Source organism: Rutilus rutilus (assembly GCF_951802725.1).
Source record: "Rutilus rutilus genome assembly, chromosome: 12".
NCBI lineage: Eukaryota > Metazoa > Chordata > Actinopteri > Cypriniformes > Leuciscidae > Rutilus > Rutilus rutilus.
Window position 1 is genome coordinate 9,165,043 of NC_140217.1, and position 16,856 is coordinate 9,181,898.

Genomic DNA, 16,856 nt, shown 5'->3' on the forward strand with positions numbered 1-16,856 from the left:
GGACCTCTCTAATGCTCCAAAAGGGAAAGAGGCCAACTGACAGACCAACCAGTGTAAAATGTCAGAAAGTCCATGTGCAGAGAGAGATTTGAGCTAGAGAACAGCTCTACAAGGTCAAATGCAAAAGTCTGACAGCGTCCGATCCAGAGAAAAGGTTTACTGTGTATATTGTACAGTACACGGTGGGGATTAGTATTAATTTGAGCTTAGAGTGGACCGTCCCTCAACTCCAGATGTTAACTCCCTCCCCCAATAAGCTCAGCTATTGTTTATAACTGTGTTTGTGAGAGTAGCAAATACACTTTCTCATACTGAACCATACGGTCACAGCAATAATGACAACAAGAACGAAGTCGAAGGAAACATTTTGAAAAATTATAAAAAGCTATTTTTTTCTTGTCCGAGTCACATTTAATATGATGAATAAATACTGATTTAATAAGTTGGGGTGAGAAGCAGGCTTGTAAGTAAAATGAGCCATACTCTTTCTTGCCAATGTTTACAGTTACTGCCTATTAAAGTTTTTTTAAGTGTAGAGAAGTAGATTATTGTTTCTCATGAATATTACTTAAACACCCAATTAACCATTTTGAATTTATGACATTTAAAGGCCTTAATTTATCGAAATTAATAAGTACCATGTTCCCCTTTTGTTTTATTCCAAGATTGGTTATTAAACAATGTTGATTCTGAACTTGCCCTGATTATGTCTATTTAATACAGGGATATTATGAATGAAACACACACACACACACAAAAATCATGTTAAACTTATTTCAGCTAGTTCCAACATTTCTCATTTTTATTTAGTTTAGTAAATAAAAATGAAAACAGAAAATATAATCATGAACATCTAATTCAAAATATTAATATAAACTACAATAATATATCAATGATACTAAAATAACACTTTAATTAAACAGGCTGAGGGACACATTCAAAAATAAAGTTTAAAATACTCAAGACATATTGTTTTAAATCAATATACATATTGAACTGAACATATGTACTGAAATTGATTTATGTACCAATATAATACATCGGAATTCGAGGTCGATCGATACTGGATTTTGCTAATACAATGCGTTTGAAGAGTCATGAAACCCTAAAACACATTTCTAAGATCTTTTGATTATTTTAATAGATATGCACAGGTTGCACATTAATTAAAACAACTGTAGTACTCATTAAGTTTATTAGTAAGGGAAAAGTGGTTATTTTTTAGTTTTTTGGAGCCACTTCATTCTCCCGGTTTAAAAAGCAAAGCTTAACCAACGGGAGGTATATGCGTTAAATCGGAGTGGTGATTGGCTGCCGTGGCTGGAATGAACGGTTCTGTGATCAGTTATAAACCTTTCTCCACATTATACATGAGAATAAACTCTTTTAATCCAATCACTGAGCTGTATTAAGCATTGGATCGCAGTACAGCGGAGAACTGACATTAGTTCACGCCAACAATCTCAGAAACTGGTCATCTTCAAGCCAATGAGAGTTAAATGTGCACTTCCCCATTTTGCTCGAATTTGCCCACTCTCTTCTCGCAAGTGACTCACCCTCCCCGACAGTGAAGTTGCGAACTGGGTACTTCCAAAGACTTGATGCTACACAGCCTTAAAAGCATATATATTTTTCGATCAGATTTAAGACCTCATTCTAAATTGAATGCCTAGCAGAAAAAATACAAATATTTGAGAATTTTTAAATGGGCTTAAAATCAGGAGATTCTAATTTAAGTCTTAAGACTTTTTAATGCCTTGCGGGAACCCTGTTGGTTGTTGTATAGAACATTAAAAAAAACTTTTTTTTGGTGCAAGAAACCATGACCAATAAACATACACTTTATCGGGAAATAGTAGCGAAGGATATGGCTACTCTAAAACTAACACCTCCTCCTCTCACCTTTAACTGTGCAATTCTCTGCTGCAGCTGCTCCTCAGACTTGCATTTGAGAAGTTCTGCCTCTTCCAGGAAGTGGAGCCGTTGCCTTGACGCTTCTTCCTCTAATTCCCTACGAAGAGTCTCCAACTCCCTGGCTGACACTACCCTTAACTCCTGAGCAACAAAGAGGAAGAGCTAAGGTAAGAAGCTCTTATCTTCTTACAGTTCAAAACAAGACCCATCCATGCTAAATCCATGCTAAAGGCTGAACAAATCTAAACGAAATGACATACTCTTTTCTTCCCGAACACACTCACCTGTAGCTGTTGCTGATGTTGAGTGGCCAGCTCATCCAGTTGTTGCTGATGTTGAGTGGCCAGCTCATCCAGTTGTTGCTGATGTTGAGTGGCCAGCTCATCCAGTTGTTGCGCATGTTGCTTTTTCTCTGCGGTGGCAATATCAGTGATCTCCAGAAGGGCGGCGTTATGCTGCTTCTCTAAAGCAACTACCTGCTGCTGAAGAGCTTCCAGAGAAGAAAGATGCTCATCATCCAGAGCAGCCCTCTGAGAGGAGACCGCTTCAGACATCTCCGCCTGCATAAGCAAGTTAACACACTTGATGTTGCTCCTGCAAAAACTATACATGGCAAATTAACTAAACTTAAAAATTGTAGCATTTTTGATGTTTCCCTCCATTACAGTGCTCACCTGATGGGCTTGATGCAATTCTCTTGTCATGGCATTGAACTTATCCATATGGACTTTAGCAAGCTCCCTCCTGTGGTCCTCTCGGATGGTTTGCTCCTCCTTTCTCACTCTCTCAATCTCTCGAGTATAGTGTTCTTGAAGGTCACGCAGTTCTCTATCCTTCTCATCCCGTACTGCCTGAATTTCATTCAAGTATGAGCTCTCCAGTGTATCCATGTTTGCCATCAGCCTCTCCTCAAGCTCCTCCCTCTCCTGTTTGTGTCGTGCCTGAAGCTCCGCCTCTTGAGCTTCAAGCTGTGCCAGGTTGGTCTCCTGAAAGACGGCCTCTAATTTGTCGAGCTCCGCCTTGTGTTTATTTGTAAGTTCCATCTCCAAGGTCTCTAAGGCTGTCTTGTGATTGGTCCTCAGGGACTCCAGTTCCTCCAGGTGGTGTATTTTGAGATCCTGACACTCCTTTTCAAGATCCTGTAATTGTACAGCTCGCTGGTCCAGGAGTGTTTTCTGGGCCTGCAGCTCCACGGCATACTGTTCTCTCTGTTGACCCAGGGCAACATCTCTTTGAAGGGTCAACTTCTCTTCCAGTTGTTTCTGCTCTTCTTGGTGCCTACATGTATGACATATAGATAATATTGATGTTCACATTTACTACATCCAGAAACATTCACCATTTGTTGTACATCGTTCTGTTATAATAATAAAAATATTTGTGTTATTTTTATTGCAAAAGAAAATGTTAGTAGGAAGTTTAGTAAGAGTTACTTAGAGGGGGGTTGTTCTAAAGCTGCACAATTAATCAAAATAAAAAGGATACCTCAAAGTGATCAAAAAGCAAAGGCTGCAAATTATTTTAATATGTGCACAGTGTGCATCAGTGACGCATGGCACCATGTTTTTACATGCGAGCAGCTCACGAGTGCTTTCAGTGTCTCAGAGCAGCTCGGTTCACAGTAAATCCTATTCCACACAAAATCCACCTTTTTAAGTTTAGGTTGCTTATAACATGCATTTGGGAATGCAATATGCAGCATCTTCTAATACTTGTAATGAGAAGAGCTTCTCAGAGGAGGAAGGGACCATGTGACTTAAGAGTCAAATATTAGCATTGCAATTTTATTGTACAGTAAAACATAATAGTAATTTTTATTACTTTAATATGTTAATAATAATAATACATTCGGGCAAATTGTGCAGCCCAGCCAGCCCTACAAACTAAAGCACAGCAAACATGGAGATGAATAAGCAAACAAATAAATAAAAGTTTAAATTACAATGCTACAAATAAATATTTACTAACTTATTCTCAAGTCTTACTAGTAACATTTGGAATAAATACTAGTATCTAATAAATAGTTACTAGTATCTATTCAATAAGTACTAGTAGCTAATTTATAAGTACTAGTATCTAATTAATAGGTACTAGTATCTAATGAATAAGTACTAGTATCTAATGAATAAGTACTAGTATCTATTGAATAAGTACTAGTATCTAATGAATAAGTACTAGTATCTATTTAATAGGTACTAGTATCTATTTAAGAGGTACTAGTATCTAATGACTTAGTACTAGTATTTATTGAATACATACTAGTATCTAGTAATAGGTACTAGTATCTAAAAAATAAGTACTAGTACCTAATAAATAACTACTAGTATCTAATATATATGTACTAGTCACAATTGGAATACATACTAGTCAGAACTGAATAGTTGATATCTGAATGACAGATCCCCATAGAAGTCAATGGCAAAATTTTTTTTTTTGTTACTAGTAACAAAAGAATAGTTACTAGTCACTATTGGAATAAGTACTAGTATCTAATGAATAAGTACTAGTATCTATTTAATAGGTACTAGTATCTAATGAATAAGTACTAGTATCTAATAATAAGTACTAGTAACTAATGAATAAGTACTAGTATCTAATAAATAAGAACTAGTATCTAATGAATAAGTACTAGTATCTAATGAATAAGTACTAGTATCTATTGAATAAGTACTAGTACCTAAAGAATAAGCACTAGTATCTAAAGAATAGGCACTAGTACCTAAAGAATAAGCACTAGTAGCTAATGAATAAGTACTAGTACTTAATGGAATAGATACTAGTATCTAAAAAATAAGTACTAGTAGCATGAAAATAGAGACTAGTCGGTTTAAATGATTAAATGTTAAAACGGCTTGCCATACAACGGGCTCACAACACCAGGTTAAACGTTCTGTGTCATCTCAGGTTTAATCCAGAGTTTGCGATTAACTCTGAAGCACGTGCAGCTGAAAGTGTGTCACATGCAGCAAATAGCCAATCACGCAGAACATGGAGAGTGTCAGTTTGATTCATTTCTTGTGAGAGCTGCGCAATTTACTTGTTTGCTGAAGATCATTATGAAAAAAAAAATCATGAAATTAAAAGCATTTACATGGCAGGAATAAACACTGCTGCTGCAGCAAAAGTTTGAGACGGCAGCGAAAATAAATTAGTTTACTATATCAATACATGTGATTCAAACAAATAGGCCTAATAAGGTATATAGTTTCACAAAGAGCTCAAATTAATACTCAAGTTTATTCTCAATCGGTTTTAGAGCTTTATATATTAAAGCATATATTATATTTATTTTATTTTAAAAGCAAAGTTTAATATTGTCAATTAATTTAATCATTAATATATTATATGAATTATACATAATTATAATTCATATAATATAAATAATTAGCAGCAAAAGATTAGCAATTTAATCTCTAAAATATTTTCACTATAAACTGCTTTAATTTGGTGTGAGATATATAGGAGGAGTGGCTTTATTGCATCTTTACTCTCAGCTGATTGGTCGAGTTTTGGTCTGCAATAACCCAGAATTAAACCTGCTCCGGAGCAGGTTAGCCGTGTAGCGCAAGTTTCCATAGCAATGAAACCCACTAAGAACCAATGCCACCTTCTTGAGCCCGAAAAAACAGAGTTTGCTAAAACTAATCCTGAACTTACCAGAGTAGAAACTGAAACTGGCTTTGTACAAAAGGCCACAAGACTGAATTTGCCAATAGTATTAAAATTGTATGCTGTTTCAGTGTAATGCAGTCTCTGACCTGCAGAGGGCCTCTTGTAGCTTGCTCTCCATCTGATCTTGAAGTAGAGCGTTCAGCTCTTTCACCTCTGCTGCCATGGTACTCCTTGCAGTGCACATCTCTCTGTCATGTTGAGCCTGAAGTTTCTGCTTCAACGCCACCACCTGAGGGCTCTCTTCACACTCCAGACTCTTTTGCAGTGCTTGAAGCCTCTGCCTTTCCATATCCAGGAGCTTTTGGACCTCTAGAAGCCTCTGCTCAAACTCCTCTTTCTCTTCCAGGGCAGATCTCTGAAGCTGCTCTCTCTGGGAAGCCAAGCGCTCCTCAGCCTGCAATTGGAGTTGCTCCCTCAGTCGGGCCTGCTCTTCAGCCAACTCCTCACTCGCACGATTCCTCTCTGCCTTCTGTGCCTCCTCAAGGCACACCCTCAAATCTTCGGCAACATCTTTCTGATGCTTTAAAAGGAAGAGAACACAGCGTAAAAAAAAAAAAAAACGTTTTCATAAAGACACCATTGATAACGGTATTACAGCATTGCTAAAGGGTCTATAATAATCAGCATTAGTTTCATCTGTCAACAGCATGACCACTATTTCTACGCCTTATGACAGTGCTTGGTACCAGCCTATGGCTACAATCTTCACCAAAGCCCTTTTGTCTTAAGTATAAAGGCCTGGTCTTATGCGCATTCTTACGGTCTCCTCCATCTGTCTGAGCTGCTCACGGTGTTGCTCCGCCACTTTCTCCAGTTCCCCTGAGTGCATTAGGGAGAGCTGAGATAGCTGGGTTTCCAGCTGGGTCACCTTGGCCTGGTGCTGCTGAGTCCTCTCCTTCACCTCAGCTTCCACCTGCCTCGCTACGTCTTGTGCAGACTGTAACCGCAACTTGTTTATTTCTTATGAGAAAGAGAGAAAAAAAAATTAAAACATTGTTTTGGAAGTCTCTTGTGCACAATCAAAAATACAGTTAAAAACAGTAATATTGTGAAATATTACAATTTAAAAAAAAAAATTTTCTCCTTTATTATACAAAATGATAATTATTCCTGTGATGTCAAAGCTGAATTTTCAGCATCATTAGCATTGCTGTGCTGCTTAATATTTCTGTGGAAGTTACAATAGTTTTTCTTTAGGATTCTTTGATAAAATAAAACCAATGCAGTTTTTTGGACTTTCTTTTTTATTTTAAATAAAAATCTTTGTAACATTATAAATGTCTGTACTGTCACTTTTGATCCTTGCTAAAAAAAACAAAAGCATTAATTTTATATATATATATATATATATATATATATATATATATATATATATATATATTATATTATATTATATTACATTACATTATATTATATTATATATATATATATATATATATATATATATATATATATATACACACAAATTTAAAAAAAGAAAAGAAATGAATGCTTTTTTAGCAAGGATATATATTTTAGCATATACATGTATATTTGTACTGACCCCAAACTTTTCAACGCTAGTGTCTTTTCTGAAGAAACCATGAATGGTGTTTCCATGTAAAAGTTGCTTCCACAATGCTAGGGTGTTTTCTTAAGTGTGCAAGTGCGGTTGCTGAGGTGTTCGGAGTGGTTGCCAGGGTTTTTCAAAAGGACAAACACTTTGGAACACACTGAACAAAGCTTCACCTTTGATATGGTTGTCTGAGAGTTTGGCACGGAGCTGCTCAAGTTCATGGGCGTGTTTTGTGTTGAGCTGATCGATGTCTTTGTAGTATCGATCAGTGAGCTCAGTGCGAGCCTGGAGTAGATCTTCTTTATAAACCAGAGTCATTCTGGACCGCAGTTGATCCAATTCCTGCTGGTGTCTCTCCTCTAACTGCACCCGAAGGGAGTCCAGCTCCTCCTGTAACAAAAAACACAGATAAGTACTCACAAAGAACAGGGACTTGCACACACGCACATTAGTTTGTCCCCAACTCATTCTATTACTAATAAATTGGTCAATGATAGTGAATTAAAATGGAGCTAGTTTCTGTGTTTTGATGAAAGATTAGAAAGAGAATTTTTCTTAAAAATAATGTGAATATGCACAACACAAACAGAAAGTAAATCTAGGTTCATTTTGAGTTCAAGTTTATAATCACTAAAACTAAAACAAAACCAACAACAACATTCACCTTGTGTTTCTCCAGTTGTCTTGTGATCTCCGCCATAGCTTCACTCCTGTCATCTTCACTCTTGCCTTCGGAGAGAAAACTACAAAACACAATATATTTTGTTATGTCCTTTCATGTAGTTTCATTATTTTGTATGTAATATGTTGTTGTGAGTGTATGTGCGTACACACATGATTTGTTTTTTTGTTCTGCAAGAATTAGTGCATTAAATATTGCATTATATCCAATATAAAAATTATAGATGTTTTAATTAAATTCACTCATTCTCTACATTAAAGCCAAAATTCAATCTCTTCATCATATAAAGCGACAGAGTCTCTTAAAAACATTTGACTAAACCGCTCAATTCATATGGATCAGTTTTATGACATCTTTATGTCCTTTTTGAAGCCTCAAAGTGGTAGTTGCATAGCTGTTAATGGAGCAATAGAAAGCTCTCAGATTTCATCAAAAAGTTCTTCGTGTTCCGAAGATTAACAATTAATCAAGAATTAAACAAGATTAACAGATTGCGTTCTACAGTCGCCATTCATTATGTTTACTGTGGCGAGCAGGACAAGTGGCAAGGACAGGACACGGTGGCGTGATTACTGATGAGCTAGACGCACCGGTCTCGTATCTCTCACGGAGGAGCGGGAATTTTCTTAGCAATGTTAAAACGCACATCAACCGATCACTTGTTTAGCGTTCATGTAAACACTACATTCAGATTCACCAATCGGAATGAATTCAGTTAGATTGAAACAAAAGGTGTACATGTAAACAATGAATGGCGACTGCAGAGAAAGCTAAAGCCGAATCCCGGACATTTTGGACGATCTCGACGGCCGGACATGTCCGGGAAAAAGAGGATGGTAACCCCTATTACTCAGCTTTCTCCTACTACTCAGCTTTCTCCACAGAAGAGCCTGCTAGCTTAGCTTTCAAAAAAAGATGGCTGACAGTGACACCATGTGTACATTCTGTGGGTGAGATCCCACCCTCTATGGGCGGGTTGAAAACATGCGGGACGAAAACATGCGGGACAGCCCCTACTACTGGCTGTAGTCTTTAGCCTCTTGCCAAGAAATCCTCCAATGACGCAAAATGACGTACAAAAAAAATACATAAATCTCTCGTCTCAGGGGGATATGATGGTGGAAAGCACGGTAATTCGAAAATACTATAGGTTTTCTACTAATACAAAGCTTAATGCTAAATCCTGAAGTATCCCTTTAATGACAATTTTCATTTTTGGGTGAACTAACCCTTTAAATGGCACTTTTCCACCTTTTTCCCCCCTCTTGTGAAATGGCATGTTGGGCCAAAACAAAGACCCAACTTTGGCCTGTATGCCCTAGATTGGGCCCCCCTGGTAATGAATCCTTGGTATTGTATTATTCCCCATTTGTACATTGCTTAGCATGTTTACACTTGATACAGACAACAATCTCAGGTGACCATACCAGGTGTATCAGGTGTAAATGGTGCCTATAGTTTCCAATTGTATGATAAAATGTAAATGGAAGCTTAAAGGTGCAGTATGCAAAAATGACAACTAGTGGTCGAAATTGTACTGCATCCAAAATATCGGAGATGGTCGTTTCTCCCGCCACCTGCACCTCAGACTCGACGCGGCTCACGCAGGTTGCCGGTTTGAGCACACGCAACAGGAACGAGCGCAATGGACAATGAAAATTGGCAAATTGGCAACGTGCAGTATCACAGACCAAAACAATAACAAACATTCCAGCCTAGAAACGCACATTTCAAAGTAAAATAACTGGCTGTAGAAGTGTTTTTCAGAGAAAAGAGTATGTGAACTTAGCATGTTTCCTAAATATCTGCAAACATATTATTGTATTTGTATGCTTTAGTAGAGTGAAAGTTACATACAGCACCTTTAAGCCAAGATTTCAAATTACAGAATCAATATTAAAATGGAGAAGCAAACCTTGCATCTCCAGTCTGAAGAACAGAATCCTCAAGAGCTCTCTCTACGAGGCTCAGCTGCAGGAGTGCGATTTCTTCCCGATGACTCTCTTCTGTGACCTGAAGTCTATGCTCGAAATATGTGCGGAGGTTTTCCAGCTCTGCCTCATTCTGTTCTTTGACTTCCTGCCGCTGCTGAGCGAATTCTTGTTTCAGTCGCTCAATGTCATCAACCCGTGATGAGCGTGCTAACAGCTGCTCTTTCAGCTCTACAGAGACAAAATTACAATTCCTTGTAATTCACGCAAGCACTGAATAGTAGTAACTTGGCTGAAAACACAAACATCAGTTCAGAAGAAAATAAAACTGTTCTATTATAAATAATAAATGAGTAAAACTATACAACAGCCGAAGCCTATAGTGATATTCAAAAGAGGAAATTGTCTCAAAGAGAAATAGCCCAGCGTGCCTCCGAGCTCCTGTCTGTTGGTTCTCATGCACTCCAGCTGGGACCAGAGGTTTGAGATCTCCTGTTCTGAACTGGCCTTCAGTTCCTCCCTTTCTGACTGCAGACGGTCAACCTTTCACAAACATGTTTGCTTCAGTACAAAACGAAAAGAAAACATTTGCATTGCAATTATGTTGCAACAAATGCATGATTTGTATGGTACCTCTTGCGTCAGCTCTTTTTCTCTCTGTTCCAAGGCTCGGGCATGTTCCTGTTTCTCCTGCAGTGCTGCCTTGTGACATACAATCAACTCCTCAACTGCACCTGCAGGAGAAAGAATGGGAACTTAGGGCATTCTCAGACCTTCAGAACAGTTAGGTTTGATCTGAAACAGGGACTTGAATTGTTACAAAGTTGTATTTTCTTATTGGTTCGGTTCACTTCACAAGGCGCAACATTTCAAAGCATGCCATTTATGCAAGTCACATTTTAGTAAAACGGTCTTCTCATTGATCAGAGTGCACGTTTACTTTCTGAGGTTCTGCTCCATCCATCTTGATAGATGACACTGTGGCTTTATCTGTAGCTGTCATTACACATACACGCATATATACATATACAAATGTATACAAGCCTTCATTCCCATTCTAACTAATGAAATTGCATAGAGTGGAAATCAAGGCTTCTTCATGACAGCATTCTTGCAATGCTCCGGTTTCGAGAAGAGCATTTACTTATTTTAACATGAAGAGGCACTCTATTGTTTTCACTCACAGAATCTGACACTGCTGCTCTTTATGTAATGTATTTCCCATTATGAATTATAATACTGTTGGTTTGTTGGCCTGTTGGGTTGCATTGCGTTTTTCACCACAATCAAATCGCTCCAGAGTTTGTTTCGGGCTGATTGAAAACAATCTCCGACCTGTAATAAATTGGACCTCAGATTTCTGTGTTCCTTCCTATATGCCTAAAACCAAACTAAGCAATAAAATGTGCCAGGTTCTGAAACGAATGCTCCAAGTAAACAGATCACTGCCAATATGGCTTAGTTTATACAGGGGTTTAAAAGACACTCACGAGCAGCAGCATCTCTGTCAGTCAAGGCCTGGTTGAGCTCTTTCTCCAGATTCTTGATGTCTTGATCTGTGGAACGCTGCAGTTCTTCTAGCCTACACTGCGTCTCAGACAGAGCTGCTTCAGCCTCAGTGAGGGCCTTCTGAGTCTCACTCAGTTTATGATGGGCATCATTTAATCGACTCTGGAGTTCAGTTTTTGCTTCTTCAGCCTCCGATAGCAACTTGGCTTTTAGATCCTGCAGAGAAAATAAAAATAAAATTGCACTACACAGGGCTGTTTCACACTTAATTTTAGGCAAGCAACAATATTTCAGTGGGTCAAGATATCAGCCCATTAAAAGAGAAAAAGTTCACCTCCAGTTTACAGCCCTGCAACTGTTCCACAGAGCTTTTCTCTTCCAAAACTCTCCTCTCCCACTCCTGATTCAGATTATCTATACAGTGAATGAACAAATACACTCACACACATATACTTCACAGTACTAGAGTAACGCTAAAAAGAATAAACTTTGAATGAAACTACAGGACAAACCCTCACCAATCTCTTGTTGGTACAGTCGCTGGTTTCGTTGCTCCTGCTCTCGGTTCTGCTCCCGAACTCTTTCCAGCTCAAACTGTTGGCGCGTCTGAAGCATGGCGCTCTCCTGAGCCCATTTCTCTCGTAACATGGTCTGCAGCTCACTGAGGGCCACCTCCTTATCTTTCTGCATGTTGGTTTGAGAAAGCTCCAACTGGGCTGTGTGCAAGTTGGTCAGGCTGAGACGCAAGGCTTCAAGCTCCAGGTTGTGCTTGCTCTGATTATAGAGAGTAAATTGTGGAATTGGAATGAGTATGTTTAGAATAGCACACTGCTGTACTGCTATTAAAAAATTCAGTACAAATAGGCAGCTGTTGAATTCCTGTGCTCATACTGCTGAAGAGCTGTAGGCAACTGGCCAAGAAAAAGGCATTTACAGCTTTTCTTTTTTTACATTTACATGTTTACATGGAAGACTAATTTAAGTAGCTGCATACTGAATTCCATTCCATATACCATTAAAAAATATACACCATTGTTCAAAAGGTTGGGGCTGGTAAGATTTTTCAAGTTTTTGAAAAGTCTCTTATGCTCACCAAGGCTGCATTTGTTTACAATAAAAAAATACAGTAAAAACAGTGAAATACTTCAACTTAAAATAACTTAATTTTAAAATGTAATTTATTCCTCTGATGGCAAAGTAGAATTTTCAGCAGCCATAACTCAGATGACAGAGTCACATGATCCTACAGAAATCATTCTAATATGCTGATTTGATGCTCAAGAAACATTTCTTATTATCATCAACAAACAGTTCTGCTTAATATTTTTGTGAAAACCATCATTAAAAGTATCTTTACCATGACTTGATCAAATTCATGCACATTTGCTGAATAAAAGTATTTATTTATTAAAAAATATATCTTACTGACCCCAAGCTTTTGAACAAATTGCAGCATGCCAGGCCTTATATTCCAAAACATCCCCCGAAATTTAAAATCAAATGAGATCAAAAACAAAAAGGTACTTGTGTTTGGTGTAGCTCAGCCTGGTGTGCAGCCTCCAGCCCGTCTTGAAGATCCCTGACAAGCTCATCTTTAAGTCTGGCAATTTCCTCACTCTGTTGGGCTGCCAGCTGCGTCAACTCCCTTTCATGCTCCCGTTCATAGACCTAGTACAGCACAGGTCTCGTATGAATGGGTGATATACACATGGCTAGAATAAATAGGTAAATAGTAAGTTGTTTAACCTGTTTGATCAAGCTGGTCTGTCTTTTCTGCTCATCTTCCAGATGAGCACTTTGTTCAGAAAGTTCCCGCTCAAATCGAACATTCAAGTATTTAACCTGGAGGTAGGGAAAGATAAGAGGCGTTTGAGGGCGTGCATGGCAGTTGGCTCTCTGCCTTTATAAGCCGCTCCAAACGGCAATCCCTCTGAATATTTCTTCTTCAGACCATTGGCTTCGCACCATCTGAACAAGCCCTATATAGAAGATCCTTGCCGTAGAACAGCACCTCTTCAGCGGACGGCATTTTGTGAACAGAAAAGTCTTGATCTATTATTCTAGATTTTTTATACATTTTTAAATGCAACACAAAGTGAAACAACTGCAGGTGTTTTTCATTGCAGGTTGATAAAAATAATTATTTACATTTTCATAATTGGTCATGAAACTTTTTGGTAGGTGTGTGGGGGCAGACTTTTTTTAAGGTTAGGGGGCGTGACCAAAAAGGCTTGAGTGTGAAACTTTCTTGTCTCTTAATGACAAGACAGTGCTTTTTTACTTTTTTTTTATTTTTTATGGACATTCTCCCCAGTGACTGTCACAACCTTCACTCACCTCTTTCTGGTGTTTCTCTTCCAGGATTCTCTGCTCCTCTTCATGTTGTTTCTGTCTTTCCTCTAGATTCTGTTTGACTGAGATTAGTTCTTTCTTTAAGGCACTCTCCTTTTCCATGAATTCCTCTTCTGCCTTTTCTTGTGCTTCCCTTACTTCCTTGAGCTCTGCATCCTTTGATTCAAGTTGGTGCTAAAGATAAAGGTACAAGTTACTTGGAGGATCACATTCATGTCAAATAAATAATATATTCCAGGTTTTCCACATTCTGAAAAAAACAAAGGGCACACAAATGTATGCATTTGTTCTTTCTTATTACTCAACTTTCACATTATATATAAGAGCAAAAAAAGAGCAATTAAGATTCAAACCTCGAAGTTCTTCAATTCCGATTCTAGAACCTTCTCCATGCTCTTTGCTTGGTCCTCCAAAACATCAAGACGTCTTTCCAGGGTAGCTTTCTCCTCTTCCATATTGGTGAGGTTCTCTTTAAGGCACACTAGTTTAGACTCAAGGTCTGTCTTCTCTTCCTCCAAGTCCTGCAACCTTCCAGCTTTCTCCTCTACTTCAGCTTTGAGCTGCTGAAGCTCTCTATCGGCTTGATCCAGCTGTAACGTCCTTTGACCAAGCAGCACTGAAGTAGCTTGGTGTTTTTCCCTTTGTTGCTCCAGCTGAAGTTGAAATTCATCTCTCTGAGCTTGCAAAGAGGAAAACTCACTACTTACAGAGTCATCAGCTGCTTTCTGGTCATGGACATCCTTTACTAGCTGCTGCTGAAGTTTGAGCTGTAGCACCAATTGAGCCTTTTCTTCCCTTAGTTCCTTTAGCAACTCCTCTGTTGACAAAGGGATTGAGGTCTTATTAGAATCAGTGTTATGTGGCATTATCCTTTCATTGCCTTGAACCTGCAGGTCACTCAGTATATTCTTGAGGTTGTCTTCATTCATTTTCTGGCTGATAACTTCCTCGCACTGAATTCTTTTCTCACGTTCAATCTCCAGCTCCCACTTAGCTTCCTCAAGTTCCTCCGAAGCTTTGCTCCAACGCTCCCGCGCCTCCTCGACCTCTTCCGCAGAGCGCCGAACCTCTTCTTGAAGAACCTCGAGTTGCCGTTCCCGATCCTCTAACTGCTCTGAAAGGTCTTGGCACTGCTGGATCAGAAGCTCTTTAGCCAAGTCCACAGTGCCTGCACTCTCATTCAGCTCTTCAATGGCTGAGGTTGAGGTTTGCCACTGAGCATCATTGAAGGACATTTCATCAGGTTGGTGCGCATCAATGGCAGAAACTACGGGCAGTCCTGGCTCTGACTTATCACCATCAGATGTGACATTAGGGTAATCTGAAGCATGAAATATGACCTCACTGTCAAGCTCAAACCTGGACGTCTCAGAGTTCTCAATCAGGCTACGTTCCTCCAGACTCCCTTCAAGTAATGAACTTTCTTGAGGCCCTTCAGAAGCCAAGTATCGCTCCATCAAAACATCCTGGAAACCCCCTGTAGAGACATCAAAACTATAGCTGCCTCTCACAGCACACTCAATGGCTGTCTCCTCACTGTAGTGCTCTTTGGATACTATGTTCCAGGGTACATCTGCACCATTGTCTTTGGAAACATTTTGATGAGAATCAGACCGTTGACTTTGGGCCTGGTTCAGAAGCTCTTTGATGCGATTGATCTCGTCAGAGTGCTCCTCCTGCAGGCGCCTAAATGCAGCCTGGTGAGCTTCGGCAAGCTGGGCTACATTCAACTCCCTTTCCTCCTCCAGAGTCTGAAGCCTGAGATCATAATTGGAAATATCAGCTTCATATTTGGAACGCATATGATGCCCTGTCTCCTCCTCTTCGTGAAGACGATTTTGAAGCTCCTTGACAAGGTTATCTAATCTGGCCATTTCTTGGTTCAGTTCATCTTTCTCTGCTTTATAATGCTGGGCTTCCTGGGCTTGTGTTTCAACAAACGCAGCCAGATGAGCTTCCATCTGGGTCTTCTCATCTTCCAGACTCTGTACCCTCTTCTGAAACGCTTCTATTTGTTCTTGAGCTCGCTGGCTGTTCTTACGCTCTTCCTCTAGCTGAGCTCTAAGGCTTTGCAGTAAAGCTTCAGAGTTTGAGTCAAGACTGTTCTCTGGGAGCAGAGGGCTCACATTGGATAAATCTAAACCACCGTGTTGGTCAAGCCTTAGATCTGATTGATCAGCACTTCTCTGGGTAAAGGCAAGTTGAAGCTGAGAGAGGGATTTTTCCATGACACACAATTTCTGTTGCAGGTCTGTGATCTCAGCTTCTTTTTGGGCCAAGAGGCACTGTTGCTCCTTAGTCACCTATAAAACAGAAGAATTGTGTTACTAATACAAATGCATATTTTGCTTCATTGACAAGCTTAACTGTTAAAAAGATACAAGTGGCCTGACCTGTTGTGACTCCTCCAACTGTTCATGCAGCTGATTCGGCGCTGTCTGGGTCGGATCCACACACCCTTGACTTTTGCTACGTAGATATTCTTTAGCCTAAAAAGAGTATTACATTTCATTTGTTTAGACTCCTTTACTGTTGCGTTTTATTGTGAAGAACAAAAATTAAATGATTTGTTGCACAATGGGGACAAATAACTTATAGGTTTTGTTCATTTAGACATTAATGAGACCAAACAGTCATATCAGACCATCAATATTCAAGGGATTAGATGCATTGTCGGAAAGTCAAAGTCAAAGCAAAGTCACTACTAATTATCTTTTTTTTATGTCAAAGAGAAACTAGCATGTCTCTATTTGTTCTTTTCCAACCCCAAACGTACACATTTTAGGCGTACAAATCTGACAAAATCACTTATAAAAGCACAAAAATTGTATTGGGTGTATTTGAATAATCAATGCAGGAGTGAGATACACTAATGGATGTTGTTTTTTTTTTATGCATGAAGTTTACCTGCTGTAGCTGCTGTTGTAGTGCCTGAATCTGACCCGAGAGCTCCTGTGCCTCCAATTGCACCTGGTCTCTGCTTTGCAGCGCCACCTGCAGGTTCTTACTAAGCTGTGATATGATCTCATTCCGTTTCTCAACTGCAGCCTGTAATTGCTGTGTGAAGAATTAAAATACAGTATTTTTAAAGTTTCTGTAAAAAGTTCCAAAACCATATTATTTCTAAATTGGACTCCACCAAACAATAAGTGACATTTTACAGAATAAGCACAAACACTTTTTGGCACCTAAAAATCTAGGCTTCCTCAGGAAGAGTAAGTAAAAACGTGATTGGAGCAAG

General features: G+C 39.0%; 1 protein-coding gene across 6 annotated transcripts in view; it reads right to left on the reverse strand.

The window, feature by feature from the left end:
• The window catches only part of pcnt (pericentrin), a 55,048-nt gene that overhangs the window by 30,740 nt on the left and 7,452 nt on the right, over nucleotides 1-16,856 (reverse strand). For 5 of the 6 annotated variants that reach the window (XM_084425738.1, XM_084425737.1, XM_084425736.1 and 2 more), the window contains exons 4-22: nucleotides 16,523-16,672; nucleotides 16,009-16,104; nucleotides 13,969-15,918; nucleotides 13,601-13,789; nucleotides 13,010-13,105; nucleotides 12,788-12,931; nucleotides 11,782-12,037; nucleotides 11,598-11,677; nucleotides 11,245-11,479; nucleotides 10,388-10,488; nucleotides 10,186-10,297; nucleotides 9,739-9,985; nucleotides 7,806-7,884; nucleotides 7,315-7,531; nucleotides 6,347-6,546; nucleotides 5,673-6,106; nucleotides 2,589-3,192; nucleotides 2,199-2,474; nucleotides 1,903-2,055 (exon numbers count right to left, since the gene is read on the reverse strand). In XM_084425738.1, the coding sequence (XP_084281864.1) occupies nucleotides 1,903-2,055; nucleotides 2,199-2,474; nucleotides 2,589-3,192; nucleotides 5,673-6,106; nucleotides 6,347-6,546; nucleotides 7,315-7,531; nucleotides 7,806-7,884; nucleotides 9,739-9,985; nucleotides 10,186-10,297; nucleotides 10,388-10,488; nucleotides 11,245-11,479; nucleotides 11,598-11,677; nucleotides 11,782-12,037; nucleotides 12,788-12,931; nucleotides 13,010-13,105; nucleotides 13,601-13,789; nucleotides 13,969-15,918; nucleotides 16,009-16,104; nucleotides 16,523-16,672 (5,619 nt within the window). The remainder of the gene's footprint in view (nucleotides 1-1,902; nucleotides 2,056-2,198; nucleotides 2,475-2,588; nucleotides 3,193-5,672; nucleotides 6,107-6,346; nucleotides 6,547-7,314; nucleotides 7,532-7,805; nucleotides 7,885-9,738; nucleotides 9,986-10,185; nucleotides 10,298-10,387; nucleotides 10,489-11,244; nucleotides 11,480-11,597; nucleotides 11,678-11,781; nucleotides 12,038-12,787; nucleotides 12,932-13,009; nucleotides 13,106-13,600; nucleotides 13,790-13,968; nucleotides 15,919-16,008; nucleotides 16,105-16,522; nucleotides 16,673-16,856) is intronic. The other variant, XM_084425739.1, reaches the window with a different exon arrangement.